At 38.4% G+C, this 26,059-nt stretch overlaps 2 protein-coding genes across 5 annotated transcripts in view; one reads left to right on the forward strand and one right to left on the reverse strand.

Moving 5' to 3' along the window:
- KLHL2 (kelch like family member 2) overlaps nt 1–26,059 on the forward strand; it is a 112,734-nt gene that overhangs the window by 67,276 nt on the left and 19,399 nt on the right. For all 4 annotated transcript variants that reach the window (XR_010587064.1, XR_012435200.1, XM_005556238.4 and 1 more), the window contains 3 exons: nt 16,867–16,976; nt 20,008–20,124; nt 21,884–22,033. Coding sequence is in view for 2 of the 4 variants with exons in the window: in XM_005556238.4 (XP_005556295.1) it covers nt 16,867–16,976; nt 20,008–20,124; nt 21,884–22,033 (377 nt within the window). In the remaining 2 variants the exon portion in view is untranslated. The remainder of the gene's footprint in view (nt 1–16,866; nt 16,977–20,007; nt 20,125–21,883; nt 22,034–26,059) is intronic.
- GK3 (glycerol kinase 3) lies at nt 865–3,841 on the reverse strand. Its single transcript, XM_005556237.5, has one exon. It carries the CDS (start codon nt 3,620–3,622, stop codon nt 1,859–1,861), a length of 1,764 nt encoding a protein of 587 aa, XP_005556294.1. The 5' UTR covers nt 3,623–3,841; the 3' UTR covers nt 865–1,858.

A 26,059-nucleotide genomic window follows, 5' to 3' on the forward strand; every position in this document is an offset into this window, starting at 1 on the left:
CAACAACAACAACAAAGAAGTCCTCCAGTTACTGATGTGCTTTCATTTTATTTTCCATTCTTTGGCTCTTAACCCTGTTATTAGTTTATATCCCAGGCCCTAGGCAGTAGTAACTACTTTACCCAGGCCTGTTCAGGCACCCCTCACTGTCCTGCTTCTGTCCTTTCCACTAGGCCTATAAAATGATCAAACTTTTTTATATGCGCAACTGTTTTCATGTGTGTCTCCTCTGTCTTTGTCGTAAATGAAACTTTGTGTTTCCCCCAAACCTGTATGTCGTGGGCAGACTTCTTGAAGGGATCGCTACCCACAGCTCACTGGGAACCTAGGTGGAAGGGTATCACTTCCAGACCATTGCTCTCTCACTGCCATCAGCCTCACTTTTTTTTTTTTTTTTTTCACTGTTCACTACAAAACAAATTAATTTTAAGATATTTTTAAAAATTGACGTTAAGAAGCTAGATTAGGTAACTTATAATATGTGACATTAAATATGTTGAGAAATTCTTGGTTTCATTGGAAGGCATTTGTAATGATAAACCTTTTTTCAGTTATAATGAGATACTAAGCAGAGATAATTCTTTCATCCCAGATAGCAATTTCTTATTAACAATTAATAACATTTGAACTGAAAGAGATTCTTGGCTTTATTTCTATATTTTTTTCTACTTAGGTATTTAACTCTTTTGACATCCTCTTATCCCCTCAATAGGATCCAAAATATGTCTAAAATTAATTCAAAAGAAAAATAACTATTTGAATTATTGCTTGTGTTTGAAAACAATATTTACCGTAGTAGTCCACATTTTCTTCTTTTTTAAAGCTAAGACAATTAAATAAAAATGTAAGGGATAAGAAATATAGTTGAAGTCACAATAAAGTATATTTTCTTTTATGGACATAAAACAAATTTTAAATGTTGGCTCTTTAAGAAAAAAATTATCCTGGTAAATATGCATAACTGTTGCCCAAAAATGTATACAGTTGTTTTCCAACATATTTATATATATAGTGGTTCACTTAAGACCAGCCTTGTTAGAACCTTCTGAATATAATGTGCTCTTAATTTATAAATGGGCTACCCTCAGTGTATAAAATATATAGGCATGTATGTTATACATACAAAGTAAAAAATATATAAAGGAAAGATGGAAGAAAAAAGAAAGTATCCTTTCCTTTAAGATCCAGACAGAAAGTCATTATAATTAGTGGGACCATGGAAAATGTCTGAAGGATTTCAGTTTTGGCAAATAATTTTCAGAAAAATATCCAAGCTGTGAGAACACTAAATGTCAATTTTAATAATTTAGTAGAGGTTTCTATTCAAACATTCAGTGAAGGTATTGCCATCTTCTATGAAAAAGAAGACTATGAAAAGAAGACTTTTGGGGTGTCTGTTAAAAGCAAAGAGCTGCTCATTTTTAACAGGTTACTAATAACCTTTTAATCAAGTATATGTCATGCAGAGACTCAAATCCTGATCCAACAGTGTTTGAGTCTGTTTGATGGAAGATTCCAATGGTGAGGATCCGAATTCATCCTACATCTTAGAGGAGCAGGATGTTATGGCAGTGGAGGGGGTCAGCCCCAAAGGTAGCTGGCCCAACCTTAACTGTGGATGTTAAACAACAACAACAACAACAACAACAACAACAAAAACACCAAATGTTTCTATAGCATTCTTTTTGCTGCATTTTCTTTATTTTAAGCCACAGGTCTACTTGGAGGGTCATGCAGCAAGTAGCTAATAAATAAAATCAAAGTCTATGAATAGTGTCATCACATTAAGAGACAGAATTGCTGGGTTCTTTCATTATGTGAAAAGCTCGCATCTTGGGAATCCATGAGTTGGTAGGTTTTACGGAACACCTGAGATGTACCTTGCTCCAATTAACATTATCATGCTACTCACTATAAAGAAGCCCAAGGGCAGACTACAGAAGATACTAGGGTCACCACTTTCTGGAGATTGAGTTGTAACCCAACCCATTGACTTCATCACAGCTTTCTTCCATGTAGAATAACGAATTTCACTTTCCTCAGCATTAATCTGAGGTTCAAACCGCTCCATTGTGACGGCAGACAAATCTTCGGGTTCAAGACTCCATACGTTGACTCCTTCTGCAGCCCCTGCCGCCATGGCAGCACCCAGTGCAGTGGTTTCGGGCATCGAGGGCTTCACTACTGGAATACACAGAATGTCTGCTTGTAGCTGCATAAGAATTTTGTTGCTGGTCATTCCTCCATCTACCTGCAAATGACTGAGTGGAATTCCACAGTCTCGATTCATGGCATCCAAAATCTCTCGAGTTTGGAAACAAACAGCTTCTAATGCAGCAAAAGCAATATGGCATTTGTTGGTGAACTGAGTGAGTCCACAGATTATCCCTCTTGCGCTGGGCTCCCAATAAGGTGCATATAACCCCGAAAATGCTGGGACGAAGTAGCATCCATAAGAAGTACCTACTTCTTTAGCAAGTTTTTCAATTTCTTCTGAGGTCTTTATAATTCCAAGATTGTCTCTTAGCCAGCGAACAACAGCACCAGCTATAGCTACAGAACCTTCCAAAGCATAATATACCGGTTTGTCTCTGCCAAGTTTGTAAGCCACTGTGGTGAGAAGGCCATGATCAGAAAATACACACTTGTGGCCTGTATTGCATAGTAAGAAACATCCTGTTCCATACGTATTTTTGGCTTCTCCAATCTGGAAGCACATTTGTCCCACCAATGCAGCAGACTGGTCCCCTAAACACCCAGATATCGGCACACCTTCCAAGGCCCCAGCTTTCATTAGGCCATAGATCTCAGAAGAACTCCGGACATTTGGAAGAATTTCCATTGGAATTCCAAAAAAATCGCAGAGTTGTTTATCCCATTCCAAAGAATGAATGTTGAAAAGCATAGTCCTACTTGCATTTGTGACATCTGTACAGTGGACACCTCCACTGACGCCTCCTGTCAAGCTCCAAATAAGCCATGAATCAATAGTCCCAAAAAGAGCTCGTTTGTCTTCAACAGCCTTTTGAACTTTTCTCACATTGTCAAGGAGCCAATGAAGTTTCACTGCACTGAAGTAAGTGCTAAGTGGAAGGCCTGTCTTGGACTTGACAAAGTTATTATTTCCTGGAATTCTTTTACTAAGACTCTCGACGGTAGACTGGGTTCTTAGATCAAGCCACACCACAGCATTGTAGAGAGGCTCTCCAGTTATCTTGTCCCAGACTACAGTGGTTTCCCTCTGGTTGCTGACACCGATAGCTTTTATGTTGGAAATATCAATATTGAGCTGTCCAAGTTTCTCACATGTTTTCTCTATACACTCATAGACAGAATGTAGAATTTCCTTAGGGTCCTGTTCCACCCATCCTTCTCTTGGGAACTCTTGTTTTATTTCCACTTGATGATGACTAAGTAGTTCAGCTGTTTTTGAATTGAAAACCAAAAAGCGTGTCGAACTGGTGCCCTGGTCCACAGCCCCCACCAATGGCCCCCAAACTGCCTTCTTGGAGGCTGCCATGAGACCAGCTTCATGTCCGCCGGCGATTGCGGCCGGTTTCCTGGGTGACGGCGGCGCGAGGGGGAGGGGCGGGTGACGAGTCCGAAGAGCGAGGCCGCGCATGTCCGCTGAACCAGCCTCACTTCTGTACTGGCTGGCTGGCGGGCTACTGCGTTCTCTCTGCAGCTCATTTTCTGTCTTGGCTTCCGGGCATACTTCTGGATTTAACACTGAGATTTTCTTTCCCTGTGTATTTTGTTTCTTCTGCCATCAACGCCTTCAGAATCTATATTGTTGGGTCACGTGAGACTCCTTCATAGCTCCTTGTAACCCTCATCTTCCCCCCCCCCCCACAAACCCATTCATCACCTTAGACTACAGTTCCAGGGTCTGTTGGATCTTTCTGGTATTTAGAACTCTGGGGTTTCCACCTTGGTTTGGACTACATGTATGCCTTTTCATTCTCTTGTATTTCTTCATAAATCTGTGCTCTTTGGCGCTTGTTCTTCCAGCCAACTCTTGGCCGTTCAGCCCAGACCCAGTAGTCAGTCATTTCAAACCTATCCTCTTTATGTGCCTGGCATTGCCCACACTGTTGTGGGTGATAGATAACAGGCTCAATACAATTTAACCCTTGCTTATAATCTAACTTTATAGTCCAGTAACAATAAACTCACATCCTAATTAAGTATATTTGGAATATGCGTTATTCTCTGTAAAACCAGTTTTTATAATAGTTTCTTCTACAGAAAATTTACTTCAATCATTTGCCCACCTTTCTATAATTTAGGCTAGGAATCACTGCTTGGAATAAACATCGGTTAGAATAAGCTCATGATTTGAATACTGCCCTCTTGAAAGAAATTTGTGTTGAGTGAGTGGTTTTAATAGTAGTATTACTAGCCTTAGCCATGGGATATGCATGCCAAAGAATAGATGCTGATTATTCAAGGGTCTATTGCAATGTTAATTTACTGATAACAGAAGATTCTTCCTTTGGAGAACTGCGAAAGCACTTGATACCAGCACTTTTTAGCTGAAGTCATGCCAACTCAAATGATGCTTCTTGAAAGAGTTAATTATTTGTATATTCATGCATTCATTATGGTCATTTTTATTCCTTAGTAAACGACATACAGTCTCTGCTGTGCCTTGTTGACAGGTTTTTTTTCTGGCTTACCTGAGTTAACTGTTTTCAGGTTTCATTAAAACTGCCTCATGTTAATAGAACTGCTGGAGACATATATGATTTTTTTCTCCTAAAGATTAATAGTGTTGAAAGTCAAAGAATCACAGAGTATTAATGTTATAGGAAATCTTAGCAGTTATCTAGTCCAACACTGTCATTTTATTAATTAGGAAAATGAAGACCAGAGATATGTCTATTTTCCCAAAAACACTTTGTCTGTTAGGGATGAGCTGCTTATGGATCTAAGATACTATTGTTATTCATACTTTTGTCCTCACTTCTCAAATGGGACTCTGCATTGAGTATAGAGGAATTATGGAGACCCATCATGGCATTTTAATTTTGTTCAGAAAGGTGCTTGGCATTTAGAAATCAAATACAAAGGGTACTTTGTACCTTGTTACAGGATATAAAACAGAACAAATAAGACTTGGGACTTATATTGTTGATTTTATTACACTTATTTGGGATGAGGGTCCTAACCTGATGCTCTCTCTTTTTTTTTTGAGACAGAGTCTCGCTCCATCACCCAGGCTGGAGTGCAGTGGCAAGATCTTGCTCACTGCGAGCGCCGCCTCCTGGGTTCTTGCCATTCTCCTGCCTCAGCCTCCCCAGTAGCTGGGACTACAGGCGCCCACCACCACGCCTGGCTAATTTTTTGTATTTTTAGTAAAGATAGGTTTTCACCGTGTTAGCCAGGATGGTCTCGATCTCCTGACCGCGTTATCCACCCGCCTTGGCCTCCCGAAGTGCTGGGATTACAGGCGTGAGCCACCGCGCCAGGCCCTGATGCTCTCTCTTGACCTGGTATGGCAAATTCTAGGGACTGTCTTTCATTTCATGATTAGCTTATTTTATTTCCTGGAGGGAAACAGAAAAGTTCAGTTGCTCTAGAGAGTAATGAGCATATATGTTCATTATGGGAGGAATGAAATGTATATTCCATATACATGTATGGAAGGATGCATATATATACACATTATATGTGTGTAGTTTATGTGTTTAACGTGTATAGCATATTGATGGCATAGTCTTTACTACTGGGAATTGTGCCCTATTGCAATTATGGTATTTGTTCAGAGAGAAGAAACCGATGATTAAACGTCAGTATAACTGTGTTGGGCTTTATTCAGTGGCCAGTGGTGAACTACTGAAGGTAAATTACTAATGTCACAAGCTGTGATCCATAACAAGATGTCCAGTGAATATGTGGGTGAAAGGTTTGGAAGCAATAATTGAGGTTGGTAATAGGGTTAGAACTAGGGTAATGAACATAGAGAGGAGGTGAATGAAGCAGGATCATAGATATGGGAACTAACTCTGAGTATAAGTGGAGGAAACGGATTACACTCTGAGATGACCTGCCTTTTAGCATTACAGTGTAGGTAAATTCTTTGTAGGTACATTTTAGTGTATGCATATTTATAGCCAGTGTGCAGTAGCTGCTGATTTTTACTGTACCTTACTGAGATACAGTAGGCTGAAAAAGAATTCATTCTCTGAAAAGGAAGAATTTTTCACTTTGGCTGTGTTGTGTTAGGCTTTTATTAACCAAACGAATGCAAACATGTTAGGCTTTTAGTTGATGGTATATTCAATGGGAATCAATTATGTAATTGTATCCAGAAAGGTGTAAGGTGATTATCCTATTCTGTTCTGTCCAGTTCCTAGCTATGAAAGTGAGTTTATTTTTAGGTTCAGTGTTTTGAGAGAGACTGATGCACTAGAGCCCTGAATTTATAGCGAGGGTGATGATGAAGACCCCAAATCATGTTGTACAAGGAGTGGTTGAAGGACATAGGATTGTACAGACCATTGAAAGATAATTTGGGAAAATATAATGCTCTAAGATTTTGAGGAATTGAATTAATCTTGTTCTGTTTATTGTGGTGGCAGAATTATCAGTGTTATAACATAAAAGTGAAAAAGATTTTAGAGCAACGTACAGAAGAGCTTCTAATAGTAAGTGGTTGTGTTAGTCCGTTTCTGTGCTGCTGATAAAGACATACCCGAGACTGGGCAATTTACAAAAGAAAGAGGTTTATTGGACTTAACAGTTCCACATGGATGGGGAGACCTCACAATCATGGTGAAAGGCAAAGAGGAGCAAGTCATGTCTTACGTGGATGGCAGCAGGCAAAAAGAGCTTGTACAAGGAAGCTCCCATTTTTAAAACCATCAGATCTCATGATACCCATTCACTATCACGAGAAGAGCATGGGAAAGACCCACCCCCAAAATTCAGTCATCTTCCACTGGGTCCCTCCCACAACACATGGGAATTATGGGAGCTGCAAGATGTGATTTGGTGGAGACACAGAACCAAACTATATCACTCCACCTCTGGCCCCTCCCAAATCTCATATCTTCACATTTCAAAACCAATTATGCCTTCCCAACAGTCCCCCAAAGTCTTAACTCATTTCAGCATTAACTCAGAGGTCCACAGTCCAAAGTCTCATCCCAGATAAGTCAAGTCCCTTTCACCTATGAGCCTGTAAAATCAAAGGCAAGTTAGTTACTTCTTAGATACAATGGGGATACAAGCATTGGGTAAATACAGCCATTCCAAATGGGAGAAACTGGCCAAAACAAAGGGGCTACAGGCCCCATGCAGGTCTAAAATGCAGTGGAGCAGTCACATCTTAAAGCCCCAAAATGATCTCCTTTGACGCCGTGTCTCACATCCAGGTGACACTGATGCAAGAGGTAGGTTCCCACGGTCTTGGGCAGCTCCTACCTCCCAGCTGCCTTCAGGGACTGGTGTTGAGTGTCTGCGGCTTTTCCAGGCACATGGTGCAGGCTCTCAGTGAATCTCCCATTCTGAGTTCTGGAGGATGGCGGCCCTCTTCTCACAGCTCCACTAGGCAGTGCCCCAGTAGGGACTCTGTGCGAAGGCTCTGACCCCACATTTCCCTTCTGCACTGCCCTAGCAGAGGTTCTCCATGAGGACCCTGCCGCTGCAGCAAACTTCTGCCTGGACATACAGGCATTTTCATACATCTGAAATCGAGGTGGAGGTTACCAAACCTCAATTCTTGACTTCTGTGTACTCACAGGCTCAATACCACATGGAAGCTGCCAAGGCTTGAGGCTTGCATCCTTGGAAGCCACGACCTGAACTCTATGTTGGCCTCTTTCAGCCATGGCTGGAGTGGCTGGGACACAGGGCACCAAGTCCTTAGGCTGCACACAGCACAGGGACCCTTCTAGGCCTCTGGAACTGTGATAGAAGGAGCTGCTGCAAAGGCTTCTGACATGCCCTGGAGACATTTTCCCCCATTGTTTTGGTGATTAACAGTTGGCTCCTTGCAAATTTCTGCAGCTGTCTTGACTTTTGCCTCAGAAAATGGGATTTTCTTTTCTGTCATATTGTCAGGCTGCAAATTTTCCAAACTTTTATGCTCTGTTTCCCTTTTGAAACTGAATGCCTTTAACAGCACCTAACTCACCTCTTGAATGCTTTGCTGCTTAGAAATGTCTTCCACCAGATACCCTAAATCATCTCTCTTAAGTTCAAAGTTCCACAGTTCTCTAGGGCAGGGACAAAGTGCCTCCAGTCTTTTTGCTAAAACGTAACAAGAGTCACCTTTGCTCCATTTCCCAACAAGTTTCTCATCTCCATATGACACCACCTCAGCCTGGATTTCATTGTCGGTATCATTATCTGCATTTTTGTCAAAGCCATTCAACAAATCTGTAGGGACTTCTAGACTTTCTCACATTTTTCTGTCATCTTCTTCTGAGCTCTCCAAACTGTTCCAACCTCTGCCTGTTACCCAGTTCCAAAGTCTTCCACATTTCTGGGTATCTTTTCTGCAGCACTCCACTCTACTGGTACCAATTTACTGTACTAGTTCACTTTCACACTGCTGATAAAGACATATCTGAGACTGGGCAATTTACAAAAGAAAGCGGTTTATTGGACTTAACAGTTCCACATGGCTGGGTAGGCCTCACAATCATGGTCGAAGGTAAGGAGAAGCAAGTCCCATCTTACATGGATGGCAGCAGGCAAACAGAGCTTATGCAAGGAAAGTCCCATTTTTAAAATAATCAGATCTTGTGAAACCCATTCACTGTCATGAGAACAGCACAAGAAAGACTTGCCCCCGTAATTCAGTCATCTCCCACTGGGTCCCTCCCACAACACATGGGAATTATGGGAGTTACAAGATGAGATTTGGATGGGGACACAGAGCCAAACTTTATCAGTGTTCAAAGATGATATGACTGTCTTGCCATCTGTTGATGTGTGTAAACTATAGCTAGATAACCATTTACTGTGAAACTTTTTAAGGTTACACATACATATTACAGAAGCTGTGTCAGGTGACCTTTCAGATCCCTTATACCACTAAATCTTACTATTTTTATGACATTACTGAGGAAGAATTAACGGTTTATGAAACAATTCACATTAGATGTTAAAAAAAGAGTGAGATGACGAGGGAAAGGGTAGTTATTTAATGAATTTCATATTTGCAAGATGAAAATGTTAGATCTTTTTCATAACAATGTGACTATACTACTTTTTTTGAGATGGAGTTTTGTTCTTGTTCCCTAGGCTAGAGTGCAGTGGTACAATCTCGGCTTACTGCAACGTCCGCCTCCTAGGTTCAAGCAATTCTCCTGCCTCAGCCTCCCAAGTAGCTGGGATTACAGGCTCATGCCACTATCCCTGGCTAATTTTTGTATTTTTAGTAGAGACGGGGTTTCAACATGTTGGCCAGGCTGGTATCGAACTCTTGACCTCAGGTGTTCCACTTGCCTCGGCCTCCCAAAGTCCTGGGATTACAGGCCTGAGCTGCCGTGCCTGGCCCAGTGTGGATATACTTGACACTGTTAAACTTTACACTTAAAAATGATTAAGGTGGTAAATTTTATTGTTTTTATCAGATAATAAAAGAGAGGGAGGGAGGCGAGAATGACTGTGACTAAGAGCTCATTCAGCCTTAGAATCAGAGTGTAGCCATTAGGACACAAAGGGAACACGGGAGGTCCAACAGGTGTCTGGAGAAGGGCACTGAGACGGTTTGAAACATAGGTATATCCTCGTCTTGTTTGCTTGAGGGAGAGCCAGCAGTGAAGTGCAGTATCAATTGAAAGGTTCTCAGATTGGGCAAGATGTTTAACAGTAGCCAAAGACAGCTTGGCCAGAGGAAGCACTTGATTTATGTTGAGAGGAATATCAACAGACATAGAGAATCTTTATCAAGTATCAGGCCAAAGAGTGAAGCACAGCATCAGTGGAAAAATGCACAATGATGAAAAGTCAGACCATAGAGCTCAAAACAGGCCAAGGTAAGTGGCCCAAGGTAGTAATTAATGTGAGGGTTTTAGAGGACTGCCTGTATGTGGTACTGGTTTCATGGTGTGTGGGTGGCTCTGTCTTGTTTAAAAGAGCCGTGACGATTAGATCATCTTCATATGGAGACTAACAGACCGCTAGAAATTCAAACTTTGGGGTTTGAGGGAGAGGTTGGATCTGGGAGCAACAATGTTAGGGTAATAAAGATAACTGTGGACAGTAATGTACATGAGATAGTTAAGACAGAACAAGTGGAGAATCAAAAGTAGGCTCAAGGCAGGCAGGACCATAGTAATACCTATTTTAGGGGAGGTAAAGGAGGCAGATTGACTAGTCAGAAAGGTAGAAAAATATATATAATCCTAACCAGTAGAGAAGGCCATTAAGGTTAAAATCAGCAGAGAGGTCGAGAAGGACTAATATCAAGAAAAAGACTTCCAAAGAACTGTTTCAAGGTAAAATTGAGCCAGAGGCTATGCCATAACATAAAGATGTGAGTGTGCATCAGCACGCAGAGGCTTCAGTATTAAGATGTGCTCTTGAGAAGTCTTGTGTGGAGGCTAACAAGGTAGGACAGCGGCCAAACGTAGGGATGTTAACCCAGTGATCTTTCTTTTTTAGCAGAGCACGTATTTGTCCACTGAAGTCAAGACAGTGACACGCATTTACTGTCTATAGCAACACTTCCTTTCTCACTGGGGAAGGAGAGTAGTTGGATCTAGTTGCTTGTTTTGTTTTTGTTTTTGTTTTTTAATTTTCATCACCAATGTTTTCAAATGGTTATAAACTTTTAAAAATATTTGTGGTAAAGAATGTATAACCTGAAATTTACCAACTTAGCCATTTTAAGTGTTCCATTCAGTAGTGTTATGTGTAAGTATTTGCTTTGTTGTGAAACAGATCTCTAGGATGTCTTCATTTTGCGAAACTGAAACCCTGTACCTTTTAAACAACTTATCTTTTCCACTTTCCACTAGTCCCTGGCAAGTATGGAAACACTTCCTGTTTCTATAAATTTGATTCCTTTAGATACCTCATATAAGTGGAATCTTACAGTATTTTTTAATTTTTGTGACTGGCTCACCACACTTAGCATAGTATTCTCGAGCTTCATCCATGTTGCATTGTGACAGGATTTCCTTCCTTCTTAAGGAATTGTATGTATATATAGTATATGTTTATACCAATTTCACTTATTCATTTGTTTATCAGTGGATACCTGCTTCTGCCTCTTGCTATTGTGAGTCATGCTTCTGTGAACATGGGTGTACAGATATGTCGTCAAGACTCTGCTTTTCATTCTTTTGGATATATACAACAAAGTGGGATTGTTGGATCATATGGTAGTATGATCCAACTTTTAATTTTTTAATTTTTTGAGTAAGCTCCATTTTTTTTTTTTGAGTAACCTCCATGCTTTTTAAAATAATAGTTGCATTATTTTATAATCTTACCAACAGTGCACAAGGTTTCTAGTATCTTCACATCTTTGCCAACAACCGTTATTTTCTGGTTGGTTTGTTTGTTTTGTAGTAGCCACCCTAATGGGTGTGGGGTAATATCTCATTGTGGTTTTGAGTTGTATTTTCTCTGATGATTAGTGATATTGAACATCTGTCATCTTTTCATATGCTTATTGGCAATTTGTATATCATCTTTGGAGAAACCTTTATTCTAGTTCTTTGCTCATTTTTAGATTGGGTTATTTGATTTTTGTTGTTGAGTTGTAGGAGATATTTTTATATTCTGGATATTAATTCTTTGTCAGATACATGACTTACAAATATTTCCTTCTCTTCTATAGGTTGCCTTTTTACTTTATTGTGTCCTTTGATTCACTGAACTTTTAAGTTTGATGTAGTCCCATTCATCTTTGTTGCCTGAGCTTTTAGTGTCATTTCCAAGAAATCATTGACAAATCCAGTGTCACAAAGCTTTCCCCCTGTGTTTACTTCTAGGAATTTTATAGTTTTGAGTCTTACATTTAGATCCTTAGTCCATTTTGAATTAATTTTTGTGTATGGTGTATATGATCCACCTTCACTCTTTTCCATGTGGATGTCTAGTTTTCTCAGCACAATTTGTTGAAGAGATTGTTCTTTTCCCATTGAGTGGTCTTGGCACTCTTGTCAAAGATCATTTTACCATATACGTGAGGATTTAAAAGTGTTTGAAAGGTATACCTTGAAAGAGTCATCCTTTTACCTTTTTTCCTCATTTCTCTTCCCCCTAAAGATAATCACTATTATTAGTTTCTCGGTTTTGTTTTGTGTTCTTGCATGGAGAGAATAAGTAATCCTTTCACATGGTTCATAGAACAAACAATCTAGCCACTGAAAAAATGTGTTCCCACATCTGTCCTGCTTCCTTTCTAAGCTGACAGTATTTCCTAAAGCTTTTTTCATATTATGGGCTTCCTTGTTCATTTTTACAGATGCAGAATATTCCACTGTATGGATATACTATGTTTTAAACTAGTGTCTACCTGATGAACTCTCTTTTGTAATTGTTAAAAACAATGCTACAGTGAATAACTCAGAATGTGTCATATCATGAGTGATCAAGTATATTGTAGGATGAGATTTCAAAATTGCTCTCTGTAGAGATTGTGCTGATTTATACTCCCACCAGCAGTGTGAAATAGCATACTGTTTCATAATAGGGTTGTTGCTTTTTTTTTTTTTTTTAAACTTTGATCTTTGTGGTTTTGTGGCTTGAGGCCAGGGAAGGAATGTTCATGTTATATCATTTTTATTAGTGCTAGTGGTAGTATAAGAGCATTTACTGTCATGAACTAAGCACCAGAGAGACTGATAGTGATTTATTTGCATCAAGAACGTGAGCTGCACTAGCCTTCTTGCCTTTCTTCCTATAGAATTTTCCATGCATATCTTAGAGTGATTTTGCCAGTCATCTAGTGCTTCCTGACTGTGTGAAGTATGTTACAAGCAACAATCTCATTAAATTGCCTATCAGTTAATGCTGTAGAACACTTGAAGAAATATACAGTTAATATAAATAGAAGAAAGGTAGGCCCTAAAGTAAACTAATTTACTCCAGATGTTGCCAAATAGTGCCCTCTATATTTTAGTAATGCTCCAGGTATATTAACCACATCCTTTCCAAAGAAAGCTCAATATAAGAATGTAAACATTAGATACCAATACTTAAAAATTTTTCTAAGGAGGAGGGATTGTTCCAATAGAAAATAAAAGTATTTGAGAATTGGAAGTATTTAAAAACATGTATATGTTCACAATGAAAGTTACTTTTAATTTGAATAGTTCTTCACTTTTCCTTTAGGATAATGGTTTTTTGGTTTTTTTTTTTTTTGTAAGTGGTGAAGGGGTGGTGTTTGTTTGAGTGACAGCTATGTTATGGTTTTGTCAATAAAATTGTAATAGTTGACTATTTTCCTTGCCCTCTTAACCTTCTTTGCTACACTAGGAAAGAATACACGATGAATTTAGATTCAGATTTAAAATATGCAGAAGAAGCTTAACCCAAAATCACTGTAGACATACATTTGAAGGTGAAAATATTTTTATAACGGATAGAAAGAGGTTTATGTTAGCTTCTCTTTTTGTTCAGTGGCTGCTATGTTTTCTGTTTGAATTTCCAAGTTGGTATACATAAATGTTTCTAAATTTATATACTGTTTGCCAGCTTTTCATTAAAATGAATTTATTTCTCATTATTTTAGAACTGTTTTGTTTTTTGTTTTTTGTTTTTTTTGAGACAGAGTCTCACTCTGTTGCTCAGGCAGGGGTATAGTGGCACAGTCGTGGCTCACTGCAGCCTTGACCTCCTGGGCACAAGTGATTCTCCTACCTTAGTCTCCCAAGTAACTGGGACTACAGACATGCACCACCATGCCCAGCTAATTTTTTGTAGAGATGGTGTTTTATTATGTTGTCCAGACTGGTCTTGAATCCCTGGACTCAAGTGACCCACCCTCCTCAGCCCCCCGAGATTCTGGGGTTACAGGCGTGAGCCACTGCACCCGGCCTACTTTGGAACTCTTAATATAAAGAACCTTGTTTTCTCTTTGTTTGTTTGTTTAAATATGTTCAGTCTTTAAAAAACAAACTCAACTATTGAAAAAGTTTTCCCTTTTTTCTTAGCGTATAAAGAAAACTTTCCTAGCATATAATTTTTTTTTATATAAACTTCTGGTAAAGCCAGGAATTAGTGGGATTATATTTTAGATATAGAAGGTACTTTTGCAATTAGTCATGATGGCTTTTTAAAATCTGTAATCTGGCTGGGTGCGATGGCTTATGCCAGTAATCCCAGCACTTTGGAAGGCTGAGCCTGGAGGTTCACCTGAGTCAGGAGTTCGAGACCAGCCTAACCAAGATGGTGAAACCCTGTCTCTACTAAAAATACAAAAATTAGCTGGGTAAGGTGGTATGCACCTGTAATCCCAGCTACTCAGAAGGCTGAGTCAGGAAACTTGCTTGAACTCAGGGGGTGGAGTTTGTTTGATTTTGGAAGAAACTGCTAAACTGATTTCCTACCAGCAGTGAATGAAAGTTCCTGTCAATCCACGTCCTTGTCAGCATTGGTGTTGTCAGTGTTTTGGATTTTAGCTAGATTTAATAGATATGTAAATGGTATCTCATTGATGTTTTAGTATGCATTTCTCTAATGACATGTAATATTGAGCATCTTTCCATATGCTTATTTGCCATCTGTGTATGTCTTCTTTGGTGAAGTGTCCATTTAGATCTTTTTGCCCATTGTTTAGTTGAGTTGTTTATTTTCTTATTGTTGAGCTTTAAGTGCTCTTTTTATATTTTAGGTAACAGTCCTTTATCAGTTACGTGTTTTGCAAAGATTTTCCCCCAGTCTGTGACTTGTCTTTTAATTTCTTAAGAGCATCCTTTGCAGAGCAGAAGTTGTTAATTTTAATGAAGTCTAACTTAACCATTTTTTTTTTCATGGGTAATACTTTTGATGTTGTATCTAAAAAGTCATTGCCATACCCAAGATTCGTTAAATTTTCTCCTATGTTATCTTCTAGAAGCTAAGTTTTGTGTTTTACATTTAAGTCGCTGATCCATTTTGAGTTAATTTTTGTGAGAGGTGGAGTCTGTGTCTAGATTTACTGTTTTGCATGTTCAGTTGTTGCAACATCATTTGTTGAAAAGACTGTTCTTTCTCTATTGAATTGCCTTTGCTTCTTTGTCACAGATCAGTTGACTGTGTTTTTGTGGGGTCTGTTTCTGGGCTCTCTATTCTGTTGCTTCAATCTATAGTCATCCCTTGGTATCTACATCCATGGGGTGTTGGTTCTAGGACCCCCAACAGATACCAAAATCCATGGGTTCTCCAGTCCCTTATATAAAATGGGGTAGTATTTGCATACAACCTATGCACATCCTCCTGTATACTTTATTTTTAATTTTTATTTTTTTAAAGAGACAAGTCATTACCCAGTTGCCTAGGCTGGAGAGCAACGGTGTGATCCTAGCTCACTGCAGCCTCAAACTCCTCCTGCCTCAGCCTCCCAAGTAGCTGGGACTACAGATGTGCACTACTGTGCCTGGCTAATTTTTAAATTTTTTGTAGAGACAGGGTCTTGAACTCTTGGTTTCAAACAATTCTCCTGCCTCAGCCTCTCAATATGCTGGGATTACAGGTGTGAACCACTGTACTTGGCTTCCCATGTACTTTAAATAATCCCTAGATTATTTATAATACCTAATATAGTGTATGTGCTATGTAAATAGTTGTTTTTTATTATATTGTTATTTTTTTCCTCAATATTTTTGATTTGAGATTGGTTGAACCACCAGTTGGTTGAATCTGCAGATGTAGAACTTGTGCATATGGACATCCAACTGTATTTGTCATTTTCATCTTCAATTTCCTATTTATTTCAGGACAGTACCTTGCTTGGTCAAATCTGAGTTTCAGACAATTGTGTGTCAAAAAATTTTTGAGTTTCAAAAAATTTTGTAAATACAAACATTTTAGAGCTGCTTATTATTTTTATAGTTATCTTGGGGTGAACTTTTTTTTTTTGGAGACAGAATCTTACTCTGTTGCCCAGGCTTGGGTGCAGTGGCGTGATCTCAGCTCACTGCAAGCTCCGCCTTCTAGATGCATGCCACTCTCCTGCCTCAGCCTCCCAAGTAACTGGGACTACAGGCGCCCACCACCACGCCTGGCTAATTTTTTTTTTTTTTTTTTGTATTTTTAGTAGAGACGAGGTTTCACTGTGTTAGCCAGGATGGTCTCAATCTCCTGACCTCGTGATCTGCCCACCTCTACCTCCCAAAGTGCTGGGATTACAGGTGTGACCACTGCACCCGGCCCAGTTCTGTCTCTTTTTAAAAAAATGTTGGTCATATATTCAGATTGACCAGCATTTGAGATTTCTTTAGTTTCCAAATAAAGCAAGGCTTTTTTCCTTACTCTGTAAGGAAAAACCCTCTAATGTTTCACATGATGTGACATGTGGGATATGACAATATAACATCATGTTCTTTATCTGATTTATATAATCAAAAGGTTTTACAAATTTAAGTACTGATAGTGTCATACCATATAAGGAATAGATTTTTTAAGCCTAAAATACCACCATGTAAAGCAAGAGTGATTCAGCTAAGTGCCTGTATATTAAGGCAGCTTCCCTACTTGCACTGCTAATGTGCTGTTGTATAAACAAATCACTGAAGGTACATCCCCAGGTATCTATAAGTTTCTTTGGGTTTATCTTGTTAATTCTTGCCTGGAGGCGTGCAACTGGTTTTCTCATTCTTAAGTTAGATTAAATTAAGAAAAACCTTTTTTAAGCATTTTGAAACTATGATAATGGAATGTTGATATTAATGGATTTTCTTTTTAATTCCCAAACAGAGCAACATTTTACAGATGTCGTACTTAGTGAAGAATTTCTCAATCTTGGCATTGAACAAGTGTGCAGCTTAATCTCAAGTGACAAACTTACCATTTCTTCAGAAGAAAAGGTAAGGATATTTTTCTTTTCCCAGTGTACAATGATGTTTCCCTTTTTTTATTTATTTTTTTAATTGCACATTTTTGTGTAGCTTTGTGATCCTGTATGTGTAGTGACAGCCAGTGATGTTTCATCTGAAAGTTAAGAAACTCAGCTAATTACTTCAGGAAAAGATTCCAGGAGAAAAAAAAGAAACTCAGGACTTGTTGATTGTCTATGTAAATTACTCTGTGTCTTCACTTCGTGGGAGATTCCCTAAATTTTTAGCCATTACAATTTTGTACTTGACCTCCACAGCAAGAGCTTGCACACATTAAACTATCTGAAACAAATGCTTTTTTGGAAAGCAGTTTCTTCCTACAACTCGATGCCTATAGGAATTATGATGTGACCATAATGTTTGTCACTAAAGTAGTTTTGCTGTCTTCTGAGTTGAAAGAGGTTACCTAGGATGGTGAAGTTTTGGTAGTTCTAGACTGAACATTCTTGATTGTCACCTTCCTTTAGATTGGTTCTCTGTGACATAATACCTCACCCCTGCCAGTCCGTTCAGCCTCCCTGCCTCCCTGCCTCCCTGCCTCCCTCCCTCCCTCCCTCCCTGTCTCCCTCTCTCCCTCTCTCTCTGTGCAGCTGCTGCTTCTGGTTGTAGTCTTTTGTCTCTCCACATTTCAGATTACCTTTGTCATCCACCTGCACTTTTCATATAGTTGGAGAGAGAAGCTCCTTTTAGTGGGCTGGTTTTCTTTGGTTGGGTTTTGTAGCACATGGGAATCAGAGCACAAAAGCTGTACTTAGAGGAAACGAAACTTGAGTTTCTCCTTTGTGTGCTTTGCATTTCAAGTTGTGTAAATTCTGATTCTCTTTCTCAAGGATATTCATTTCACCTGGAGGTAAAGGACACATTTACTTTAATATTTACAGTATTAAAAAATGTGAAAGCATTTGTGACATATATAGTCTTAGCATCCTAGAAATACAGAGGAAGATGACATTACTTTCACACTTAATAGACATGTATTGAGTGCCTACCATGTACCAGAAACTGCCATGGGCTCCTAGAGAAGAGAACATTAGCAAAATAGAATTTGTTACTCATAGACTAGTGGGACAACCAGTAGAGTAAATAATTGATTACAGAATGCTGTAAAGGGTGCCTTAGAAGAATTTAACTTTTCCAGGAATGGGATAGGGATGGGGATGGTAGTTCAGCTTGGTTCAGATGTATATTTCAAGTCTTTTAAAAATGAGTCTGAGTTTGCCAGAGAAATAGGGATGGGTGGGAATGCAGAGGGCATTCCAGGTAAAAGAAGCAGAATATACAAATATAAAGAGGTGTGAAAGAATAATTGTATTCAATGTATTCAGTATGATGGGAGTTTAGAATATGATACATTGGTGGAAGATAAAATGGGAAGATGATATAATAAAATATCTTCTCAGCTATGTTAAAGAAAATTAACTATATTGTAGTGATGAGCCTTAAAGGGGTTTTAAGCAAGAGGAGAAAACTGTGCTAAAACCTGCATTATAGAAATATCATGAGAGCTGTTCTGGTTTTCTGCTGCTACTCAAGTCATTGCCAAATGTAAAAGCATAAACAACAACCATTTTATTATGCTAACAATTCTATGGTCAGAATTCATGCAGAACAGTAGGGACAGCCTGTCTCCGCTCCACAGTGTCTGAGGCCTCAGCTAAGGTGACCCAGATGCCTGGAGATATCTGGCATGGTTCTACTGGAGCCATACATCTGGAGCTTCAGTTCTGCACATGGCATCTTATGGGTCTGTGATGTCCAAGGTGGCTCCTCCACTCGCTTCTGTCTGGCTCTGGGGCTCAGGGTTGATTGGTTTCTCTCTAGGTCTCCCTTCTCTCCCCTCCTTTCTTCTCAGTAACTTGCATGGGTTTCTCATGGGGTGGTGGTTTCAATTGCCAGACTTCTTATATGACATTTGGCTTCCTTCAGATGAGCATTTCAAGAGAGCAGAGTAGAAGTAGTGAGGCTCCTTAAGACCTACCTTCAGAAATCACACACTGTCACTTCCTCTACACTCTACTGGTTACACAGGGCCAGCTTAGATTCAGTGTGGAAGGTTACTATATAAGGGTATGGATCTGGGAGATGTGGTTTATTAGGAGGCTATCTTTGGAGATGAGCTGTCATGGTGGTGGTGGGCAGTATGGACCAAAAATGAGGTGAGGGCCAGATGAGAGGGTGTTGAAGTCATACCAGTGAGCAGTAGGTTCTGATGTGGGATGATAGAAGCAGGGGGGAGAGAAGACAGAACTGAGAAATATTAGATAGAATTGCCAGAAGGCCGACTATCTTGTTCACTTAATCTCTGGCACCTGGCACGTAGAGACACTCGATAAATACTTGCTGACAGAATGAATTAAAGAGGGGTGTTATTTTAATGTGCATTATTTTTAGTTTCTTGCTTTATTCCTGGATCAAAATAACCTATTTTTGGTCTCAGTTATCCATTTGCATTTTGTCAAACATTTCCTGCAAACCTGTAAAGATTATTAAGTGATATATTCATCAGTTGAGAAGGAAATTATGTAGACAGTGTCTTCATATTAGCTTATTAGCTTTCTCACAATTATGTATTATAAATAATCCCTTATTTTTTAATTTGTAGAAAAAATTTTCAAAATACTACATTTTAGTATATTATGCTATTTCAGAGCTGAGTTGATCTATTATACAAACCTTCAATTTATGTGTATGGTCTAATATTTGTTTGTAAACCTGAAGGAAAGCCAAACATGAATTGTTTCTAAGGGTACATGATTTTCATTCCAGAATATCACTTTGCTTTATTATTTTGGGTAAAAAAAAAAAAAAAAAGAACAGAAAAGAAATGGGGTGAATGGCTTTGTAAGTACGTTGCAAGTCAGGATTTTGAAAACATTTGAGCTGTGAATTAAACTTGGATGTCTTAGCAAGAGTTGTATATAAAATGTAGTCTCATATTTTATCCAGCTGTCTTGGTACACAACTCATTCCTTATTTTTTCTTCTCCTATATTTTCTGCAAGGTATTTGAAGCAGTAATAGCATGGGTGAACCATGACAAGGATGTGAGGCAAGAGTTTATGGCCCGACTGATGGAACATGTACGGTTACCTTTGCTTCCTCGGGAATATTTAGTTCAGGTAAATACATATGCAAAACATACGAATCCACACAGCACCATGTCACTGGACTGACAGCATGTAGATCCCTGTCAAGCAGTGATAAGAGCTGTAGAATGCAGATGTGTGGAGTACAGGACAGAAGACAGTAAAGGACCCTGCAGGCTGGAGTGTAGTGGCGTCATCTCAGCTCACCTCAACCTCCACCTCCCGGTGATTCTTGTACGTTCTGCCTACTGAGTAGCTGGGACTACAGGTGCATGCTACAACCCCAGCTAATTTTTATATTTTTAGTAGAGATGGGGTTTTGCCCTGTTGGCCAGGCTGGTCTCGAACTCCTGACCTCAAGTGATCTACCCGCCTCGGCCTCCCAAAGTACTGGGATTACAGGCGTTGTGAGCCACCGTGCCCAGCCGCCATTCCCCATTCTTAGCAATTTGCTTTTGCCGCTATTTTTGATTTGGGTAAGCAAGTACTAGCACTTATCAAGGTAGTATTTGTGGTCGTTTAAATACATGTAAATAAATGTCCCTGTGGCTGTCACTGCTTTGCATCTTCTTTGCTGTTTTTTTCTTTTGATAGTCTCTTCTGATTCTCCTGCAGACCTGGAATTTTGAGGTCTGACCCAAATACTGTTTAATTTTACTTTGTAATTTAATAGTGGCATGCATTTGATTTCTGTCTTTATTTCTAAACTGTGGGAAAGCATTATTTGAAATAAATATGAATAAATGATTCTTTGGTGGTCTCCAAATAATTTTAAATTTGCTCTTTTTTTTATTAGAATCCCACTAGGAACATTTCAGCATTATTTAAATAACTGAAACCATTGAAAGAATCATTTATTAAGAAATTAGATTTGAACATTTTAGACTTTCTTGAAGCCTCATTACTTTTTGTGATCCATGTAATTATGGATCTTCTGGTATTAAGAAAATGATCCAAAAGGCCAGGCGCGGTCAGTGGCTCACGCCTGTAATCCCAGCACTTTGGGAGGCTGAGGCAGGCAGATTGCGTGAGGCCAGGCGTTCGAGACCAGCCTGGCTATTGGGGCGAAACCCCGTCTTTACTAAAAATACAAAAAACTAGCCAGACGTGGTGGCAGGTGCCTATAGTCCCAGCTACTCAAGAAGGTGAGAGAGGAGAATTGCTTAAACCTGGCAGGTGGAGTTTGCCGGGATTGTGCCACTGAACTCCAGCCTGGGCGACAGAGTGAGACTCTGACTGCAACAAGAAAAAGAAAAGAAAAGAAAACAAACCCTAAAGCCTGTCCTGCATTTGAGGTCAGGCTAGGCAGCACAAGATTTATAGGTACATTGCTTTAAGGTATTTCTAATCTCTTTTTGGGATATTTTACTTGCCCACTTATATTTGAAAAAGGTATCATTAACTTATTAGTATTGTCTTCTCCTGAAGGATGCATTTATCTAAATTTTGTTTCTTGTTTTGCTTACTTTTTGGCTTAAAGGTTAAAGATTAATAGGTGGATATAATATCTAAAGAGTTCGTCATATTCCATAGCTAACACTGAAGTTTATCATTTTTCATTGCAGTTCTTTTTATTACCTATGTATGTTTTTCTCTGCAGGCCAGATACTTGAGCATTTTTTGGTTTTATTTATTTTTCTCTTAGTTGTATTTATAAACTTTCCTCATTTACTTTTAGACTAAACTAAAGGATATAGTTACTGCTTTTTTCCTCTCCTTTACTCTTTTTCTTTGGCAATTTAATTATGAAATAGCCCTACCCTCAGGGGGTGTGTCTGATTTCTTGTTACAGAGGGTTGAAGAGGAAGCATTGGTCAAGAATAGCAGTGCTTGCAAAGATTACCTCATTGAAGCAATGAAGTATCATTTGCTGCCAACAGAGCAGCGTATATTAATGAAGAGTGTCCGGACCCGGCTGAGGACACCCATGAACCTTCCCAAAGTAGGATCTGTTGCTCATGCTTGTTATTCATGCGAAAGGCTTATAGTGAAGCTGTTAGTACTCTGCTTATTTGAATTTCCATGATTTATTATTTGTTTTAGTTTCCCTTCAAGAGAAAATGTGCCTAAGAATGCATTGTAGTGTTTGTAATTCAACCTCTATTGATTTTATATGTTAAGGGTGGGGATTGTTTGGTCTATTTAATTTTTATAAACTACATGATGTCACTTTTCTAGAACAGAAGACAACTGGTTTTTGTCCCCTCTGAGTTTTATTAGCTCTAATTATAGTAGAAAACTCTAATTATAGTCCAGAAAAAATCAGACCAGGTAGAAAGATTTCTCTGTAGGCCGGGGGCGCTGTGGTTCATGCCTGTAATCCCAGCACTTTGGGAGACCGAGACCAGCGGATCACCTGAGGTCAGGAGTTTGAGACCAGCCTGGCCAACATCGTGAAACCATGTCTCTACTAAAAATACAAAAATTATCCATGTGTGGTGGCAGGTGCCTGTAATCTCTGCTACTCAAGAAGCTGAGGCAGAGAATCACCTGAACCCAGGAGGTGGAGGTTGCAGTGAGCCGAGATTGTGCCACTGCACTCCAGTCTGGGCAACAGTGCAACAGGCTCTGTCTCAAAAAAAAAAAAAAAAAAAAAAAAAAAAAGATTTCTTTGTAAGCTAGGTATTTATTTAATAACTAAAGACCTCATGGTTTCATGGAATTACACATTAGAACTACGGATAATAAAATAGCTTGTTCATTTCATCTCATTGCAGTTCCCTGTTGTATACCATCTGATGGTTCCCTGCACATCATGTGTAGCCGCTTCAGCCTACATTCCTATGTCTTCCCATGTCTCTTGTGTTCATGTTTTCCTATGTGAATGTTTATATTCTACCTTGGTCTTTTTAGCTGTGGCCATTCATGTTTTACCAATTCAGTTTTTCTTGTGAAATAACCCCTCATTTCTGTCTCTGTTGGCAATTCCTTCTGCTCTGTTTACATCTTTATAGTACGACCAATACTTTAAGCACCATTTTGTGCGTGGTCTCATCAGAATGATTCATAATATAAAGACTTTATTTATGTATTTATTTTTAACTCTTGTGTATGTTTTGGGCAATGCTGGATTAAGAAATAAGAATCTCTTCTCTCTTGTTTTCTTATATCGTCTTTAGTTATTACTCTCTCCTTTCCGTTGGATTATGTTTTTTAAATTCTTTCACTTTAATACTTGTATTTAATATTTTTCTAAGTTTTACTTTGGAGTCTACATTTTTAATTGCTGCAAATCTATATTGGTATTGTTTTTCTGTTTTGCCTATTACTAACAACAGTACTCAATTTAAAACTAACTGCAGATTTGCCAGGGTGCTGTTGACTTATTTTTCTAGATCATTAGTAAATACTTTAATTTAGAATTGATCTCAGAACTCTCTTGGTGACACCTTGTTAGAAGTACCCAGCCACTGACACAGTCTGCAGAAAGTTTCATTCTATATGATTATGTTTATTATCTAAGCCAAAATAAGTAATTTGGCATATAACATCTGATGAGGTTGAGGATCAAATGGATTCAAATTTGGCCTGACTTTCTAAACATCCTTCTGTGTGTTATTTTATCGGCCCCTAGAAGTTCAAATGCTTTTCTCAAAATCTTGTTAATTTTTACTCAGAATTATCATCACTTAACAAAGTGCATTTACAAGGCATTCACTTCCTATCCTGGTTTGAAAATTGGTATTTACTTTCTTTAAATTTTCTGATCCATCCTCAGTTCTCTGAGATTTTTCAGAACTAATTGTAAGTGGCTTAGTAAGTACATTAGCTCATTCCCTTAATACCTCGGTATTCATGCTGGGTCTGCTGATTTTATACATGTTTACAGTTTTCAAATACCCTTACACCTACTTTTATAAGTACCCATCTTTTAAGTCTTCATTAATTCATATTTGTCCATCTTTTTTGGTGTCAGTTTTTGTTCTTACAAAATAATCCATTTATAAAAATTGCTCAGTCTTGGCAGTAAATTCTAAGGTTGCCATATTTTATTTTACTGTTTTAATGTTAATCTTTGCAACTTCCTTCTAAATAATGTGCTATATCTTTAATACTTTTTAAATACTTCATATTTGTAAAAAAGAATTTCTTCTTGTGTATTTCTTCTTCTGGCATCTTCAGACTTTCCTATATTTAGCTATGCTGCAGAGACCTTTAGAGTGAAAATGATTTCTGGAATAAACACGTCATTTTGATTTCTGGAATAAACATGTCATTTTTGAAACCTTCTAGAGTTCTCGGTAAAAGCCTATCAAGTACTTACTTTCTCTTTTGTGGTGGTGTGTTTACATTGTTTACGTTGTTTCTGGGCTTCTCTGGTTGTGGTTTTGGAGTAGGACTCCTGTAGCTGTGTTATACTTTTAGATTTCTCAGTTCTCTAGCTGTTATTTTGTGGTGGGTATGTGGGTTCCTGGAGGTTCTCTTTCATTCTGCTGTATCAGGGTGGTGGGAGGGGCAGCAGACCTGCTGGATAGCAGTGAGCAGCCCTGTTGCTTTGACTTTGCATGTTACTTGTATGACCCCTTCTCAGTGTATTTGTTTATCCACACATATTTTCAAAAAGGTGCTGGTGATGAACGATTTTCCAACATCACTGTTTGTCATTTTAGAGTTGTTATGTTCAGATTAAGTCTAAGGAGTTGGGTAAGAATGAAGCAAAGATTAATTGCTTATGCTTATTATTTCATACTAATGATGCCTTTTATCATCGTAATAGTGAGTCAAATTGAACAAAATGTGGTAGTCGTGCTGAAGAAATTACAAGGTTTTGATAATATTTTACCGTGAGAGTGAATTAGTACTTTTTATATTAGGCTCTGATTTTTAATTTGCATGAATGATTCTTTTCATATCTCAGACATTAGTTTTGGCTTCTCAATTAACAGATTGTGTAAGGCATCCTTGGATTTGTACATCATAAAAATTATGTATGTTTTGCTTCTTTTGTATTTTGTTAGCTTTTCTCTTTGGAATCTGTATTTTTATAAGTGCTGTCATATTTCTGGGTATATATTATATTTTAAAAATATTTTTACTCAGTATATTTATTGAAATTTTCGGTTAGAAACAATTTTTCAGGAGTTAATTTTCAACTAACATTTATTTAATAGGTAAAGAAAATAAAAAGAACAAAGTTTAATTGACCTACATTTCAGGATGACTACTGAATTTGCTTAACCTTCTACCCCTTGCCCTCTTCAAATATGTTACATTTAACTTTTCCTTACAAAAGGTCTTATTTTCTTGTTCCTTCATAGCATAATTAGTATGGTGTTTTCTCAAATATCTGTGTCTTTTACAGATAACTGGGGTGTCAGCATTATGAGCAACTCTTTTGGTAGCCACACAATGGTTTATGACACAGTCTCTTGGTTTTATATAAATATTCCTGCCTTCTTGTCCCCCCATTGCACATTCTCCTTGTCTCCTTTATCCCTGATTCCTGGAGATCCAAATCCTCACCCCATTTACCTCTCTTGGGTGAGTAAAGGACAGATATTACCACTGTTCTCTGTATGTAATAGCACAGTTTTCCTTTTATCTTCATTTTAATGTGTAAAAGTGAACTATTGCATGGAAATGGAAATCTTATATTCAAACTTTGAGGATTATGAAATCTATAACTGAGTATTATTTCCCAAAAAGTTTAAAAAGTGTTCCATTCTGAAATTTTAGAAAAATTGGTCTTCATCAGATATATCATCTAAGACTCTTTCAACTATTGTCTCTTGGGCAGTTTTGAAGTTTTGAACAGAACCCCTAAATACAAGGTTTATCTTAACATGCATCCCAGTTCTGTGATTTTTACAACGTTGCTCCCGTGCTTTTTTTGGGTGGTCAGAGGTGAGGGTATTGTGTATTTTTTCTTAATTATGTTTATTTTATTTACTTATTTTTTGAGATAGAGTCTCACTCTTTCACCCAGGCTGGAGTGCATTAGCACAGTCTCAGCTCACTGCAACCTCCG

The sequence above is a fragment of the Macaca fascicularis genome, chromosome 5 (genome assembly GCF_037993035.2).
Source record: "Macaca fascicularis isolate 582-1 chromosome 5, T2T-MFA8v1.1".
NCBI classification, from domain to species: domain Eukaryota; kingdom Metazoa; phylum Chordata; class Mammalia; order Primates; family Cercopithecidae; genus Macaca; species Macaca fascicularis.